This window comes from Jaculus jaculus, chromosome X (genome assembly GCF_020740685.1).
Source record: "Jaculus jaculus isolate mJacJac1 chromosome X, mJacJac1.mat.Y.cur, whole genome shotgun sequence".
NCBI classification, from domain to species: domain Eukaryota; kingdom Metazoa; phylum Chordata; class Mammalia; order Rodentia; family Dipodidae; genus Jaculus; species Jaculus jaculus.
Window position 1 is genome coordinate 11,590,224 of NC_059125.1, and position 15,896 is coordinate 11,606,119.

The 15,896-nt window shown below is 44.1% G+C and overlaps 1 protein-coding gene across 5 annotated transcripts in view; it reads left to right on the forward strand.

Moving 5' to 3' along the window:
* Positions 1-15,896, forward strand: part of Gpm6b (glycoprotein M6B) — a 194,917-nt gene that overhangs the window by 174,640 nt on the left and 4,381 nt on the right. For all 5 annotated transcript variants that reach the window (XM_004671448.3, XM_004671445.2, XM_004671449.2 and 2 more), the window contains 4 exons: positions 2,195-2,351; positions 8,338-8,509; positions 13,140-13,213; positions 14,080-14,145. In XM_004671448.3, the coding sequence (XP_004671505.1) occupies positions 2,195-2,351; positions 8,338-8,509; positions 13,140-13,213; positions 14,080-14,145 (469 nt within the window). The remainder of the gene's footprint in view (positions 1-2,194; positions 2,352-8,337; positions 8,510-13,139; positions 13,214-14,079; positions 14,146-15,896) is intronic.

The window sequence follows — 15,896 nt, forward strand, 5'->3', positions numbered from 1 at the left end:
GGTATGGAGCCCACTTCTATGATCTTAGTGCTCAAAGCAGAGGATCCCCAGGGCAAGCTGACTAGATCAGCTAAGTGAATGAGCTCTGAGTTCAGTAAGAGACCCTGTAAATAAGGTGGAGAGCAATTAAGGCTGCTACCCAATGTCAACCTCTGGTTTCCATTGGCAGGCACACGTGCATTCACATCCACACACACATGCTCACAAAACTCTTTGGACAGGACAAATTGCACAGCATCCTCCAATGGAGAACCAGGAAAGCTCGGGAAATTTCGCTTCAAGTCTCTGCTTTCCCACATGAGAATAATTCTCACAGAAAGACCAACAGCTCTCCAGCAGTCTCGGAGCTGCAAGCTCAGCTGAAACACACTGCCTCCCTTCCCATTGCTCCCCGACTCCACTCCAATATTTTTGTGCTCTTTAATTCCAAAGGTGCATGGAGTTTTAGTGTCGTTGGATTAGAAGAAACTTTCATCAGAGTGGAAACATTTTTATGGCATAATGATAAAATCAGGTTTAAAAAATATCTGTCCCAACTGACATGAAAGAAATGAGCAGGGCTGGGAAGGCCCTAAGGATAGATCAAGAAGTGTGCAAACCATGGCAGAGAAGAAATAGTTAACCAAGATGAACCCTGGAGGATGTATTGATTTACTTAGCTAGGGACCTTACCCCATGGCCCTCAGACTTCTGAGAAACTAAAAAAAAAGATGCTCAAGCCTCACCCTAGACCAGTTAAGTCAATCTCTGAAGGGTGCCATGCAGGTGCCACATGTTTTTTTTTTTTTTAAACTACTAACTAGGCAGCCAAAGCATGAGGACCTATCATGTGGGTCTCTGCCAGCTTTCAAAGGACCAACTTAGCTATGAATTAACTTTCTATAACTTGCATGGAGTTGATATCCCATCACGTGTGTAGTAAAGATCTTTTTTTTAAATTTTTTTGTTTTATTTTTATTTATTTGATAGTGACAGAGAGAGAAAGAGGCAGATAGGGAGAAAAGAGAGAGAGAATGGGCGCGCCAGGGCCTCCAGCCTCTGCAAACGAACTCCAGACGCATGCGCCCCCTTGTGCATCTGGCTAACATGGGATCTGGGGAACCGAGCCTTGAACCGGGATCCTTAGGCTTCACAAGCAAGCGCTTAACCGCTAAGCCATCTCTCCAGCCCATAGTAGTAAAGATCTTAATGCAAAACTCAACTGCCCTGGTTACTCTTTAAAGACACCCTGAGGGCTTATTTAGGTATTCTGTCAGAACAACAGTAAAAAGCAATCTCCAGACCTGGTTGGGAAGCATTTGTCTATGTTGGAAAGAGAATGCTATCTATTGAACCAGTTTTCAAATGTTGGATCTAGTACCATGTATCTTTTCTTTTCTTTTTTTCTTTTTTTTTTTTTTGCATGTGTGTTATGGATGTGTATGTAAGTGTGTGGAAGCCAGATATTAAGTATCTTCCTCAATTACTCCCCACCTTACTTGAGACAAGATCTCTCACCGAACTCACTGATTTGGGTTGAGTAGCTAGTCAGCAAGACCAGGAGATCCTCCTTTCTCTACCTCCCAACACTGGGATTATAGCCACTACACCCACCTTTTACATGGGTGCTGGCAATCCAAAGTCCGGTCTTCATGCAAGGCAAGCATCTGACCCACAGAGACATCTCCCCAACCCCTGCACTGTGTATCTTTGGATGAATAACTTAAGCCCTCAGTGCCTATACTAACTCTCACGGCATAGTTGGATAAGTAGTGACAGATTATAAGTGGGTCCTCCCCATGGTCAAAGGAAACTTGTCCAAGCTGGGCATGATGGTGCATGCCTTTAATCCCAGCACTTAGGAAGCAGAGGTAGGAGGATCGCCAAGAGTTCAAGGCCACCCTGAGATTACATAGTAAATAGTAAATTTCAGGTCAGCTTGAGCTAAAGTGAAACCCTACCTCGGGAAAAAAAAAAGAAATTTGTCCATTTGTCCATTGCCTGAGAAGGTTGTCTACCTCACCCACAAGCCCACCATGAAAGGAAAGCCCACATTTCTGAAGTGGGCAGAGATGCACCCCAAGCTGCCCCATGAGCTCACTGAAGCCACGGGAAATGCCATAGTAATGCTACCTCACATCCTGTCTCCAGGATCTGGGAATAAAGCCCCTACCATACAATGAGTCTAACATCTCAAGCACTCTTCTCTTCACAGGATACAGCTGATGCAATATGTCATCTATGGAATTGCATCCTTCTTCTTCTTGTATGGCATCATTCTGTTGGCAGAAGGCTTTTACACCACCAGTGCAGTGAAAGAGCTGCATGGTGAGTTTAAAACAACTGCCTGTGGCCGATGCATCAGTGGAATGGTGAGTATGAATCTTTACTGTTCAGCCCAAGCCATTTGTGGGTCTGTTTCTGTCTACTTAGTGGGAAACTACAAGCTATTCAAGAATGGCTGGAAGAGTCTGTGACACAAATATTACTATGTAGTGTTAGCAGTTGGAAAACTTTCATGTCATTGATAAATTCAAAATATGTGGCTGGTAGTATTAAACCAAATGTTTCCCTTTTGCTGGGCTCTAGTCTAGCAGACGGCAAATCTTAAAAATAGAAAATTAGGGCTAGAGGATGGCTTAGTAGTTAAGATGCTTGCCTGTAAAACCGAAGGACCCATGTTCTAGTCTCCTGGTCCCACATAAGCCAGATGCACAGTGACACAAGTATGCAAGGTTGCACATGTGCATAAGGGGGCGCATGATCCGGAGCTTGATTGCAATGGCTGGAGGCCCTGGCATGCCAATCCTCTCCTGTACACATACACGCATTAAAAAAATAGAAAATTTGGCCAGGCGTGGTGGCACACACCTTTAAACCCAGCACTCATGAGGCAGAGGTAGGAGGATCGCCATAAGTTCGAGGCCACCCTGAGACTACATAGTGAATTCCAGGTCAGCCTGAGTTAGAGTGAAACCATACCTCAGAAAAAAAAAAAGAAAAAAAGAAAGAAAGAAAAATAGAAAATTAGCTGGGTGTGGTGGCACATGGTTTAATCCCAGCATTTGGGAGGTAGAGATAGGAGGATTGCCATGGTGAGCTCAAGGCCACCCTGAGAACACACAGCGAATTCCAGGTCAGCCTGAGCTAAAGTGAAACCCTACCACAAAAAGAAAAAAGAAAAAGAAAAGGAAAGGAAAGGAAAAAAAAATAAAAAAAAAAATTAACAAAGGGGCTCCATACTGAAAAGAAACTCAGTGATGAGTTGAGAGGCTAAGAGGGAAGAAGCATGTGTGGTATAGGTTTGATCTATGACACAATGAATTTGAGATTTTGTTTTTTAAACATGATGATGGCTCAGTGGTTAAAGGTACCTCACTGTAAACCTGCCCACCTAAATATGATCATCCCCAGCACCCAAATAAGTCAGATGCAAAGTGGCACACAGATTTGTGATCCCAAAACCCTGTCGTAGTGGGAGATGGAGCCAGGAGAATCCTAATAGCTCTCAGGCCAACTAGACAGTACTGTTTGCAGCAAAACCTCAAAGAAGGTGGAAGGAGAGGATGGATACCTTGAGGTTGTCCTCTGACCAGCTTCACATGTGCACCATGACACAAGTGTACCCATACACAAATTTAAAACATGACATGTGTGTGTAGATGTACATATAATGCGTAGAGTGCATAGCACTGGGGGTTGAACCCAGGGACCTGCGTGTGCTAGGCAAGTGCTGCACCATTGCACCACACCATGACCTGTGTACATATTTTGAATTGAAATTTATGTCAGCATATCTTTATAAAAATGTCCTAGACAGCTGGATACATTAATGTGGCACTTGGAAGAATGTCAAGTGTAAAGGGAACATTTGGCTCAGACCACAAAAGTCACAAAGATTTCCACCTCAACCAGCATGCCTCCGTCAAGAACTACTGTGACCAGTGGCCTCTCCCAGAGCTGAAAGCCAGACCCAGTCCTCTCTCCTCAGCAGCAGGGCTCAGCTTATGCTACACATGCCAGGAAGCCTATGGCCCTATCCTGAGGGCAGACATTTTCTTCCTGGGAGGATCTACACCCAGTCTGGCATTTCTTCAACCTAAGTAGCCTAGGCATGATGGGTGGGTGCTATTATTTCTCAACATAAATGTGCCCCTGCCTCAGAGATGTGTCACTAACCCCAGGATGGACCCTCCAGCCTGGGAAACCTATGACGACACAAGGCGAGCCAGTTGCTGCTTAGCCTGTCCCCAGGTGTGTGTGTGGGTGTCAGTGTGTGTCCTTGGCTGCACAAATGGGATGTGGTGGAGATATAAGGAAGTGGCAGTGACCCAGAGGCAATGCAGAGTCAGGGAGGGCTTTGTGCCAGGCCAAAACCGAGGAAAATGCTCACAGGAGACCAGGGACAAGGGACCAGTTGCAAGCAAGGGAGGCCCATAAAAGAGTCAGCCTCCTGGGAGCCAGTCATGTGACCAGGGCGACTAGGAAAGGTGAGTGGGAGGAGGAGAAATTGTACTGTTTGGGAGGAACGGCAGGGCCCAGAACAGGAAGGATATTGTCAAAGATAAGTAGGGAAGGTCGGGCGTGGTGGCACGTGCCTTTAATCCCAACACTTGGGAGGCAGAGGTAGGAGGATCACCATGAGTTCAAGGCCACCCTGAAACTACATAGTGAATTCCAGGTCAGCCTGAGCTACAGTGAGACCCTACCTCGAAAAGCAAAACAAAACAAAACAACAGCAACAACAAAAGATAAGTAGGGAACGTGGCATGATGGTCACACGCAGTAATCTAAGATCTGTCCAGTCCCCTGTGTGTGGAGGACGAGGCTGAGGAGAAAAGGTTTCAAGAAGCCATGATAAGGCTCAGGTGAGTGACAACAGAATGTGAAGTGAGCCTGGTTAGGGGGAGTGAGGATGAGAGGAGGGAATGAGTACCAAGACTGGCTCAGGCACCCACTGAGGAGCTGTGTGACAGGAGTGTGGACAATTTGGGTGGAGCTGGTGTGACCCACTGGGGCTTGTAGCTGGAATTTCTGAGAACACTCTGAGCTGACTGGGAGGGACCTTGACTGCTGGCTATGAACAAGCTCCTACTGAGGAGGCTTGTGGAGAGGGGAGTTGGTAGGCATATCAACATCAGCTAGGCAGGCCTTGGAGAAGGTGCCTATTGAGGAATTGAGGAAGAAAGGCCAGAAAATGGGAAGTAATATCTTGGAGTGCAGGAAAGGAACTAGGCAAGCAGATGCACCTACAGGTTCAGATCATTTGATATATTCTCAGGTCCCGACTGTGTGTCATTCCTCTCTTGATGGGCCACCTCAGTCATGGAAACCCACATTCTGAAGGCTGTGGCAAGTGGCACCTGAGGGAAAATCACTTCCTTAGGATCTCTCAAGATACCCTCAAGATACCCAGATGCCTGGGCAGCCTGCCACCTCACCATAATTTATGCCCTGCCGGCTCTGTCCAAGTACCACCCCATTGGAGCAGTTTTACGTTAGGTTCCTGCTCTCTCTTATACTACTGTCCCCAACAGGGACCAGCAGCCAGGCCTCAATTCCCTCAACTTACATAAGATAATGTTGTGAACTTAAAAGTCCTACTGAGGATGCAAAGGGAATACCACTAAGACCATCATTCCTACTGGGGACTGCACACCTGGTCCCTTCCAAGTCCACCTGTACCCTGTTGTTAACTCACCTCAGCAGTCCCTTTCAGCAGGTCTGGGCTCAACTGTACCCATTTTACCCATACCCTGCCTGTCTCCTCCCTCTCCTGGAGACACAGCACCGACAGGAATCAGGCCATGAGAACCTAGGCTGCCACCCTGTGTGTCCATAATGACACCTTCTGTGGGATCCACAACAGCGCAGTAAGACTCTCTGCTGGACCATGTTAGGATCTCTTTGCCTAATCTGTGTAAATTCTTGAACCAGAACCCAGTCCTTGGAAATGTAATAAAGAGTCTCCACAAGAAGTTTCATTTAGGGTTATTTCCAAAGACCGTGTTCCTAACAAGGATGAAACCCACCACTCCTCAGTTGCTAAGTAATTTGAGTTCTTTGTTGACGTGAATGTCTCCCCACCTCCCAATCCCACATAGGATCTTCTGTGTGCTTTGGCTTTTTAAAACATTTATTATGAACTTTACTATATGAACAAATTGTGTATTGGACATATTCTCCTCTTATATCCCATGGCCCTGCCCCCATAACATTGAGGGCTGTCCTCAATGGGTTACTGTCATGAATGCAGCAGTTTCTGTGGGAGGGGACAGGCTCTGTGGGAAGGGATAATGCCTGAAAGTGAGGGGACAGGCTCTGTGGGAAGGGATAATGCCTAAAAGTGAGGTTCATAAAATAGCAGGGTTGGTGGCTCTAGAGCAACATGCTAAGAAGACAAAGTTGTGCAAGTTGGGGAGATGATGAGCCCTGCCCCTGCTCTTGAAGGCCTTGCTATCTTTAGTTCTTTATGGGAGCCAACTACCTTCAGAGGAAGGAGGGACTCACTGAGGAAGTAGCTTTCTCCATCTCTCCACTGGACCCTGGCCTTCCATTGGAAGAGAAGGCTCATCGCGACTAAAACTTAGCCACCCCTTTGCAAGTCCTTGTGGTGTTAGTAGAAAGACAATGAAGTTCTCTATTGATGGGGAAAAAACAAGTGCAGCCAGCTTGGAAGCCTTGAGGAGGAAAAAGAGGTAGAAATGCTGAGATGTGCTGCTCTGGATATTTCTAAAAATGTAAATGCTTCAGGAAACTGTGGAGGTCCTTGAAAGAAAACAGGCAAGTATCTTGTATCTGCAGTTTCCCAGGGTGACCAATAGGAGGTGGTAGTTTGAGCCTGCAGATGAGGCCAGCCTCCCTTTGTTCAGGCATCTCCTGCAGGATAATCTTAGGCCAGCCAGGCGTGGTGGCTCACATGTGTAATCCCAGCACACAGGAGGCTGAAGTAGGAGGACTGCCATGATTTGGAGGTCCACCTGAATTACATAATGAGTTCCAAGCAGCCTGGACTAAGGGAGTGTCATCCTGTTTCAAATGAAAATAAAAATTAGATGGAATCCTCTGGGTCTAAAAGGAATAAACAGGCAACTTAGAAGACCTCTTAATCTGCCCACATGTCCTGTGCCTGTGGGTGCACATGCTGAGAATAGAAATGCCACCATGTGTTTAAGGCAGCCTTCCAACGCTCTCTGAGAAAAAGTAGTCAAGGTGGAATATGAAGAATGTCCAGGCCAGGAATATCCTTTCTACAGTCACCCATAGAAACATGTGGGTGAACATGGTGAAGACTGTGCCTTTGGCTACTGACTGGCAGGCAAAGCTGTGGTGATTGTTAGACGAGAAGCAAAGTGAAGAGGAAAATGCAAAGCTCATCAGTCACGGTACACTCAGATCGTTCGTGACTATGTGAAACGTTTAGGAAGGGAAGGGTGCAGCATCTAATTCTTTTAGTAATTTCACAGGATGACAAAACCAGCAGAGCTCTTTAAAAGAGAAGGCTTTCTGTAAGCAATTGCCATTTTCCACACCCACACATATTATAAAACAAAGGTAAGTTCTGAGACATCAACACATCATGATTTGGTGCCTAAAAAACATCCTGAAGCTAGCCTATGTTAACATGGATGCTGTGTTTTTAGAACTGATGTTTAGGAACAGCATTTTATAGAGAGGCCCAAGGGGGTAGGCCTGTGATCTTGCAAAGTTGAGGCAAGAAGACTGAAAATTCAAGGCCAGCCTGGACAACTCAGTGAGAGACTGTTTCAAAAATAAAAAGGGGGGCCTGGAGAGATGGCTTAGTGGTTAAGGTACTTGCCTGCAAAGCCAAAGGACCCAGGTTCGACTCTCCAGTACTCATGTAAAGCCAGCTGCACAAGGTAGCACATGTCTGGAGTTTGTAGCAGCCAGATGCTCTGGTGCACCCATTCTATCTGTCTGTGGTTCTCTCTTGTTCAAATAAATAAATGAAAAATGTTTTAAAGCTTTACAAAAAAAGAACTGGGTGTTCAGCTCAGTGGTAGTTTGATGGCTAGTACCGCCCTTGCACCAAATGGAATCTCATGGGAGGCCCTGTCACTATTGGCTGTGTGACTTTGGAAGAGTAAGGTCACCTCCTAGGCTGTCATGTCTTTGATGGTTAAAGGCGTGAGCTGAGCAGCATGGCTAGCTCTGGCTTCCCCTGCTCCCTTGAACAGTGCTGGTATTTTCTCCTAACTTCTATAGCCAGGTGGGGTCCACAGAATGCATTCTGCATCCCACAGGTTTGATACTGAGCCAGAAATGCACTTCTTCCTTCAGGATGTACCTACCCATCTCACTGAGGATTCTTTCTCCCTCTTTCCATTTTCTGCCTAGTTTGTTTTCCTCACCTATGTGCTGGGAGTGGCCTGGCTGGGAGTGTTCGGGTTCTCGGCAGTGCCTGTGTTTATGTTCTATAACATATGGTCAACTTGCGAAGTGATTAAGTCACCACAGACCAATGGGACCTCGGGTGTGGAGCAGATCTGCGTGGATGTCCGGCAATATGGTACTTCGTTCAATCCCTTCCCCATTACTTCTTTCTCTTGTGTATATGTCTGGACCTTAATTGTTACCTGGGCATGTTTTCCACCCATGGGCATATTTTTAATTATTGTGACCTGCTTCCTACATTCTTTAGTGAATAATTTATACTCTTCCCCTTGGTTTTCTGAATATAAGCATCATTGGCCCTTTAACTTGCTAGAGGACACTATCCAAAATTTTTAAAAAAAATATATTTTTCAAGAGCAGGGCGTAATAGTGCATGCCTTTAATCCCAGCACTTGGGAGGCAGAGGTAGGAGGATTGCCATGAGTTTGAGGCCACTCTAAGACTATGTAGTGAAGTCCATGTCAGCCTGGGCTACAGTGAGACCCTACCTCAGAAAACCAAATATTTATATATACATTTTTTCAAGTTAAGTGTATAGTAAAAGAAGTCTTTTATAATGGAAAACTACATTATAATGCAATCCAATTAAAAAGTTTCTGGCACCCAAGAGGTGGCTCAGTGGTTAAAGGTGCTTACTTGCAAAACCTGAAAGCCTGGGTTCGATTCCCCAGAACCTACAAAGTAGAGCAAGCATCTGGAGTTCATTTGCAGCTGCAGGAGGTCCTGGCATACCCATATTCATATTCTTTCTGCTTGAAAATAAATAATAAAAATATAAAAATGTTTTTAAAAAAGATTTCTGGATACTCATCATGAGAACTTACTTTCAAATTTTCTTTTCTCTCCTCATCTTCTTCCTCTTAAAATTTTTTTTGAAAAAAAATTGGGTGTCATTACAGTATTTTATTTTAGTTGATTCCCCTATTTCCCTCATCCCCTTGCCCCCCTTGTATTTTCCCCACCTACTTTCTTTTTGTATGTCACACATCCCTTTGCCATCCCACACTCCTCCTCAGCTCTTTTTACACTCTATTGGTCATTTTTCTAACCTTTCAGGCTTTACCCACATTTTCCATCTTTAAATACATACATATAACTATTATAAGCTAGGGTCCATATAAGAAAGAGAACATGTAGTTTTAGGCTTTCTGAGTTTGGGTTGACTCCCTTAATTCTTTCCAACTCCATTCACTTTCCTGCAAACTTCATAATTTCATTTTTATTTATAGATAAGTAAAACTCCATGATGTGTATATACCACATTTTTATAATCTATTCATCTGCTGATGGACATCTAGGTTTTTCTATTTCCTAGCTATTGTAAATAGAGCAGCACTAAACATGGATGGATGTGCAAGTGTCTCTAATGGTGGACATGGAGCCTTCTAGGTATATGCCCAGGCATGGCATAGTTATGTCATATGGTAGTTCTATGTCTAATTTTTTTAAATATTTTTATTTTTATTTAGTTATTTGAAAGTGACAGAGAAAGAAAGAGGCAGATAGAGAAAATGGGCGCACCAGGGCCTCCAGCCACTGAAAATGAACTCCAGACCCATGTGCCCCCTTGTGCATCTAGCTAATGTGGGTCCTGGGGAATCAAGCCTCAAACCAGGGTCCTTAGGCCTCACAGGCAAGCGCTTAACTGCTAAGCCACCTCTCCAGCCCAAAGTTTTTGAGAAGCCTCCATACTGATCTCCGCAAAGGCTGTACTATGGACTATGTACCACTGGACTACAAAACTGTAGGATGTCTATGGATTCAATATTTTTGGTTGTTTTTTTTTTTGAGACAGGATCTTACTGTATAGTTCAGGGTGGCCATGAGCCCTATTTATTTATTTTTTAATTTTTTTCAGAGGTTTTTTAAAATTATTTTTGTACTCAGTGAATACAGTCAAGTTGGTACCATTGTTAGCCTCCTCCCTGTCCTCCTCCCCTCCCCTTGGCCCCTACTTTTGGGGGTATATGGACCATGCATTGTGGGGCCAGCCATCAGCTATGGATAGGAGGAAATATCTCTGTGTATCATGATCCAATGTGTGGCTCTGACATTCTTTCTGGCCCCTCTTCTGCAAATTTCCCTGAGCCATGTTGGGTTCATTTTAAGTCTGCTTCAGTGATGAGGTCTTGGGAGCCTCTCGCAGTCCTATTTAAATCTAAGGCTGACATTACAAGTGTGTGACATTATGTCCAGTTCTTTTCAGTTTTAAATTAACTTTTCCTCTAAATTACTGCACATAAAAGTTAATTTTCATGTTTAACTCTTATTTATTTATTTATTTATTTATTTATTTATTTATTTATTTATTTATTTATTTGAGGTAGGGTCTCACTCTAGCCCAGGCTGACCTGGAATTCACTACGTAGTCTCAGGGTGGCCTCGAACTCATGGTGATCCTTCTACCTCTGCCTCCCAAGTGCTGGGATTACAGGCTTGTGCCACTATACCTGGCTTTGCATGTTCAACTCTTTAAAGCAATTCTTTTTTGAAGTTGCTGCAACTTCATGTGTACTGAAACTCAACATAAAATCCAGACACATTTCAGTCATCAGGATGGACTCTGGGAAAGCTGTCAGAAGCTGACTCAAACATTCTTATAATGAATGGGATCCTCACAACAGGGAACTAAATTTGGTTTTTGTGAGCAGCCATTAGAAAGAGTCACTGATTCTTCTTGTCAATCACTTTGAGACTCAACTTCCCAGCTGAATGAGCAAGACCACATCCTAAAAAGGGAGTGTAATTACTGCTTCCAGCTTGGATAGTTGGAAATTGTTTTCATCAGAAACAACCAAGGAAGAAGAGAATTGGTCATCAGAAGTGAATAACTGCCCTCTCAGAGCTCTTCTGGACAGAGAGGACTATTTCATTTTTGCTTCATTTTTCTCATATGGTTTATTCTTATTTTGTTGTTGTTGTTTGCTTGTTTGTTTGTTTTTTGAGGCAAGGTCTCACTCTGGCCCAAGCTGACTTGGAACTTACTCTGTAACCTCAGGCTGGCCTCAAACTTAGGCGATCCTCCTATGTTAGTCTCCCAAGTGCTGGGACTAAAGGTGTGTGCCACCACACCCAGTTTTTATGTGGCTTATTCTTTTTTTTTTTTTTTAGGAGGAAAGGTTTTTATTTTAGATTATAATCTCAAGGGGAAGATTCATGACAGCAAAGAAAAAAACATGGCATGAGCAGAGGCTGGATATCACTTTGGCCTCAGCAGGTGGAAAATAGTAGCAGGAGAGTAAGCCAAGCTCTGAAAAGCCTGACCCAACAACGTACCTCCTCCAGTAAGGCTCCACCTCCCAAGCTATAAGCTTGGGACCAAGCCTTCAGAACACATGAGTTTATGAGGGACATATGTGGCTTATTCTTAACATCTTGTCTCACAACACTGTATGAAACATACCTAAAACTGCCTATCTGACTAATCTCTTCTCACACAGGCCCAGCGTCACTAACACTATTCTTTAGGATGGGTTTAAAGATAGACTCAAGGTAGTTTTTCCAGTATTCATAAAGTCAAGCATACCTAAGATCCCAGCACTCAGGAAGCTGAGGGCAGTTCCAGTTAAGCCTGGCCTATATAGTCATTCCCTATCTTAAAATCAAAAGTATTCATAAAGGAATGTGTCTACATCATTTCTCTGTTCCTTAAAAATAATGTTTTTGCCACAAATTCTTGGGAGTCAGTGATCATCTTTTCAATTCAGGTCTATTTGCCAAGCAAGGGGTTCTTGAGATCACTGGTTTGGGTTGACCACTTTCTACTTTTCCAAGGCATAAAGATTTCCTCTTGGCTCATGTTAATAATAGCAGCAAGAAAAGCATCCATCATTGAACTTGTCCCACTCTCTGTGAGGAGAGGTATTTGTGTTTTTTAACTTCCACTTTGCTTTTCACTCCACACAGTTCCCACACAGACATACAAAATACAAAATAAAGCTGTTTTATTAGAATTCCAACAATGAAGACTTTTTTTTTTTTTCCCCTGAGGTAGGGTCTCACTCTAGCCTGGCCTGACCTGGAATTCACTATGTAGTCTCAGGGTGGCCTTGAACTCACAGTCATCCTCCTACCTCTGCCTCCCAAATGCTGGGATTAAAGGTGTGTGCCACCATGCCTGGCAAACAAGAATTTTGAGTGTATCTCATGCTACTAGTTTCAATGACTAGGCCACAGAGTATGGAGTTCCATGTGGGAATGCCTGTGGTCTAAGAAGGAGGCAGTGCTTTGTGAGGGGAAGAACCTGCAAATGTTTAACTGTAAGGAAAACCTAGCTTTGCAAATCCAGTGCTTACAAATACCAACACGCTGAATAAAGCCCAATGTGTAGGGAAAAAAATGAATGCCCAACTGTTTAAATCTCTCGTGGGATAACTAACTTTGTTCTTGCCCTGTTGCCCAAATTGAGCTTACTCTTTAAAATAAAGAAATAAAAAAACCTTTTTATTGGCAACATGACATATATAGACAATATACCATGATAATAATACCCTCCTTTTTCTCCCTCGTGAGTTTCCCCTCTACTGAATCCCTTCTTCTTTCCAACCAGTCTCTCTTCAATTTGGTGTGAGCTTACTCTTTATTCCCAAATCCCTGTGCTATAAACAGAAACTTCAACTATTAATGAGGAATGCAGCCTGCAATTATAACTGTTCTCCAAAGAGAAAAGGACAACTGAGAATGGGGGGAGAGGGCTGGGTATATAACGAAGGGGCACTCACATTCTGTTGGGATTCCTTTTGTAGGTATCATTCCTTGGAATGCTTTCCCTGGGAAAATATGTGGCTCTGCTCTGGAGAACATCTGCAACACAAATGAGGTAAACAAGTCACAGGTCAGATGACTTGAGGCTGAGAAAGAGAGATGGGCATCACTATTCCCACAAAAATGATCATTTCGTATGGTCCAGCCAGGTCATTGAGGAGCCTTAAGATTGGATGAGCTTTGCCACTCTGCAGCAATTTGAGTGATCCCAGGTTGAAAATCTGAGAATCAACTTTTTTTCCCCTTTAGAGATATATTTTTTTTAATTGTCAGAAAACATTTGTTTTGAAATTTCAAAATTTCCAAAAGCAATTTTTCAAAAAACAATTGCCACATTGAAAAGTGTGTCCTGAATTTGGGCATATACTAGATTTTTAATAAGCAGCCCCAGCTGATCATTTATATTTCTAGAATAACTTGCTGTTATGGCCTTATTTCTTATTCATCCTTTAACTGGCGATATACCCTCACTCTTTGACTTAAACTGTCTTAACCCTGACAGTTGTTTGTTCATGAGACAAAATTCTTGAATCACTGACGTGTTTTTGGAGAGTGCAGAGTTACAGAAACAATCAGCCTGTACCCCATCTGGCTCATCAGTTTGTATATCCATAACATGGACTGCTGGCTCAGAGTACAGCTCCTAACCTTCACCGCACAGTGCAGTCCTCATGAGGACTACACCATATTGATGGCTAAAGCTCAGCCCCTTGTTGTTCAGATGCAATTAGTCTGGGTGCAGCAGGAGCGTCGGTTTTCAAGCTTCCCTAATGATTCCATGTAGAGCCAGCACTCAAAGGCAATCCAGGCCTGCACCCAACCTGGCAAAGAACAGCTATTTGATACAGCACCATTACAGAACACATGTAGGCTATGCCACTACATATAAAGTGCTCATGCTGGTGCCCTGTTCTTTCCTAGTTCTACATGTCCTATCACCTGTTCATTGTGGCCTGTGCTGGAGCTGGTGCCACCGTCATTGCCCTGGTGAGTAACTGCCCCAGGACCACACTAGCCTAGCTCCCTATTCCTGGCCCCCTCCCCTGCCTCCTATGACAGATTTCTTTTCCAGCCTTTGCCAGCTGGTGAAGCCAAGGATCCGTATGTGCAGCTGTGGTTAACTGTCTGTGTAAACTCACCACCTGTCTAGTTTGCAGGAAGTACTAGTGGCTGTCTTGGCACTGACTGTAGGTGATGCAATCTGTACTCTGTGGAAAGAAGAGGGTACCAACACCTGTTGACTAGGCACACCATATTGCCTCACTGCATTCTACACATACATTCCATGGGTACTTACATGAGGCACTGCCCATTTCTTTGCAAAGTCTTGACTTCCAAACAGAAATATGTATTACACATATAGTTGATCTCATTATGTGCAAAAGTTTTGTTCTATAAAGTCACTTCAAATGCTAAAATTGCACATACTGAACCATCGGCCCTGGGAGAAATACAGAGTAGGGTTGGGAGCCTCTGATCACATCACTTCCACCAACCTGTCAGTGCATCACCTTGTTTCATGTGTTTCAGGGCAGACACTGTAGTTAACATACACTGGTAATTCATTACTACTGAACTCATATCCAACAGCACTATTGCTCTTTCCTGGATGAAGTTTCATGCACACACACACACACACACACATCTCTGTAAGGCACAATTTCTATAATGCAGTATCACAAATTTCATGGCAAAACCAACAAAAATGTGCAAAAGTGACACGACAGGACACCTGTTCATAGTGAAAGCTGAACATCAACAGAGCTGCAGCTGGGACAGTGCACATAAGCTGACTTAAATCTTTTGCTGCTCTGCGCATGTCCACCAGTGGCTGCTGAAGTATCTCCTGGGTTACTTTGGTGGTGACAAATCAATTTTAGCAAGCAGGCAATTTGAAAACTGCACATAAGGAAAATCAATATGTAAACACAGTTGTACGTGTACATGTGCAACGTGAGGGCAACTGTATTATGATTTATAGGAACCCAATTTAGGCCATATGTGGTGGTGCTCACCTTTAATCCCAGCACTTGGGAGGCTGAGGGAGAATATGTCATGTGCTCAAGGCCAGCCTGAGCTAGAGTCCAGACCCTGCCTGGGGAAACAGGAAGAAAGAGAGAGGGGGGGAGGGAGGGAGGGAGAGAGGGAGGTAGGGAGGGGGAAAGAAAGAAAGAGAGAGGGAGGGAGGGAGGGAGAGAGAGGGAAGAAAGAAAGAAAGAAAGAGAGAGAGAGAGAGAGAGAGAGAGAGAGAGAAAGAAAGCAGGCAAGCAAGCAAAGGCTGACAGATCTCTGCTACTTGGAAATGAGCCATTCCCAGTTTTCCTAATCATTAAGCCATCCCTTCCCATGAAATCATGGAGATGACCTGTTCTCTTGGCTGAGCAACAGGCAGGAAGAGGGCTAATTGATGCTGAGCAGGCAGTCTGGAAAGATGAGGGGAAATGCAGCACTGAGTGTCATCCTTCGCATGCTGCTGACTCAGCTCTCCATCTTGTTATTATTGAAACACATCCAAGTCTTTTTAATAAGCTTACTGAGGGCAGAGCCAAAGATTTACATTGTGTGTGCGTGTGTGTGTGTGTGTGTGTGTGTGTGAGAGAGAGAGAGAGAGAGAGAGAGAGAGAGAGAGCAAGTGAGCAAGCAGAAAACGTCTGTGTGCTAGATGTGAAGATCACCCATTTTGATTAGACATGGGTAAAAGAAACCCTGTAGACTATGAGCTGGCGCCCATCACTTAG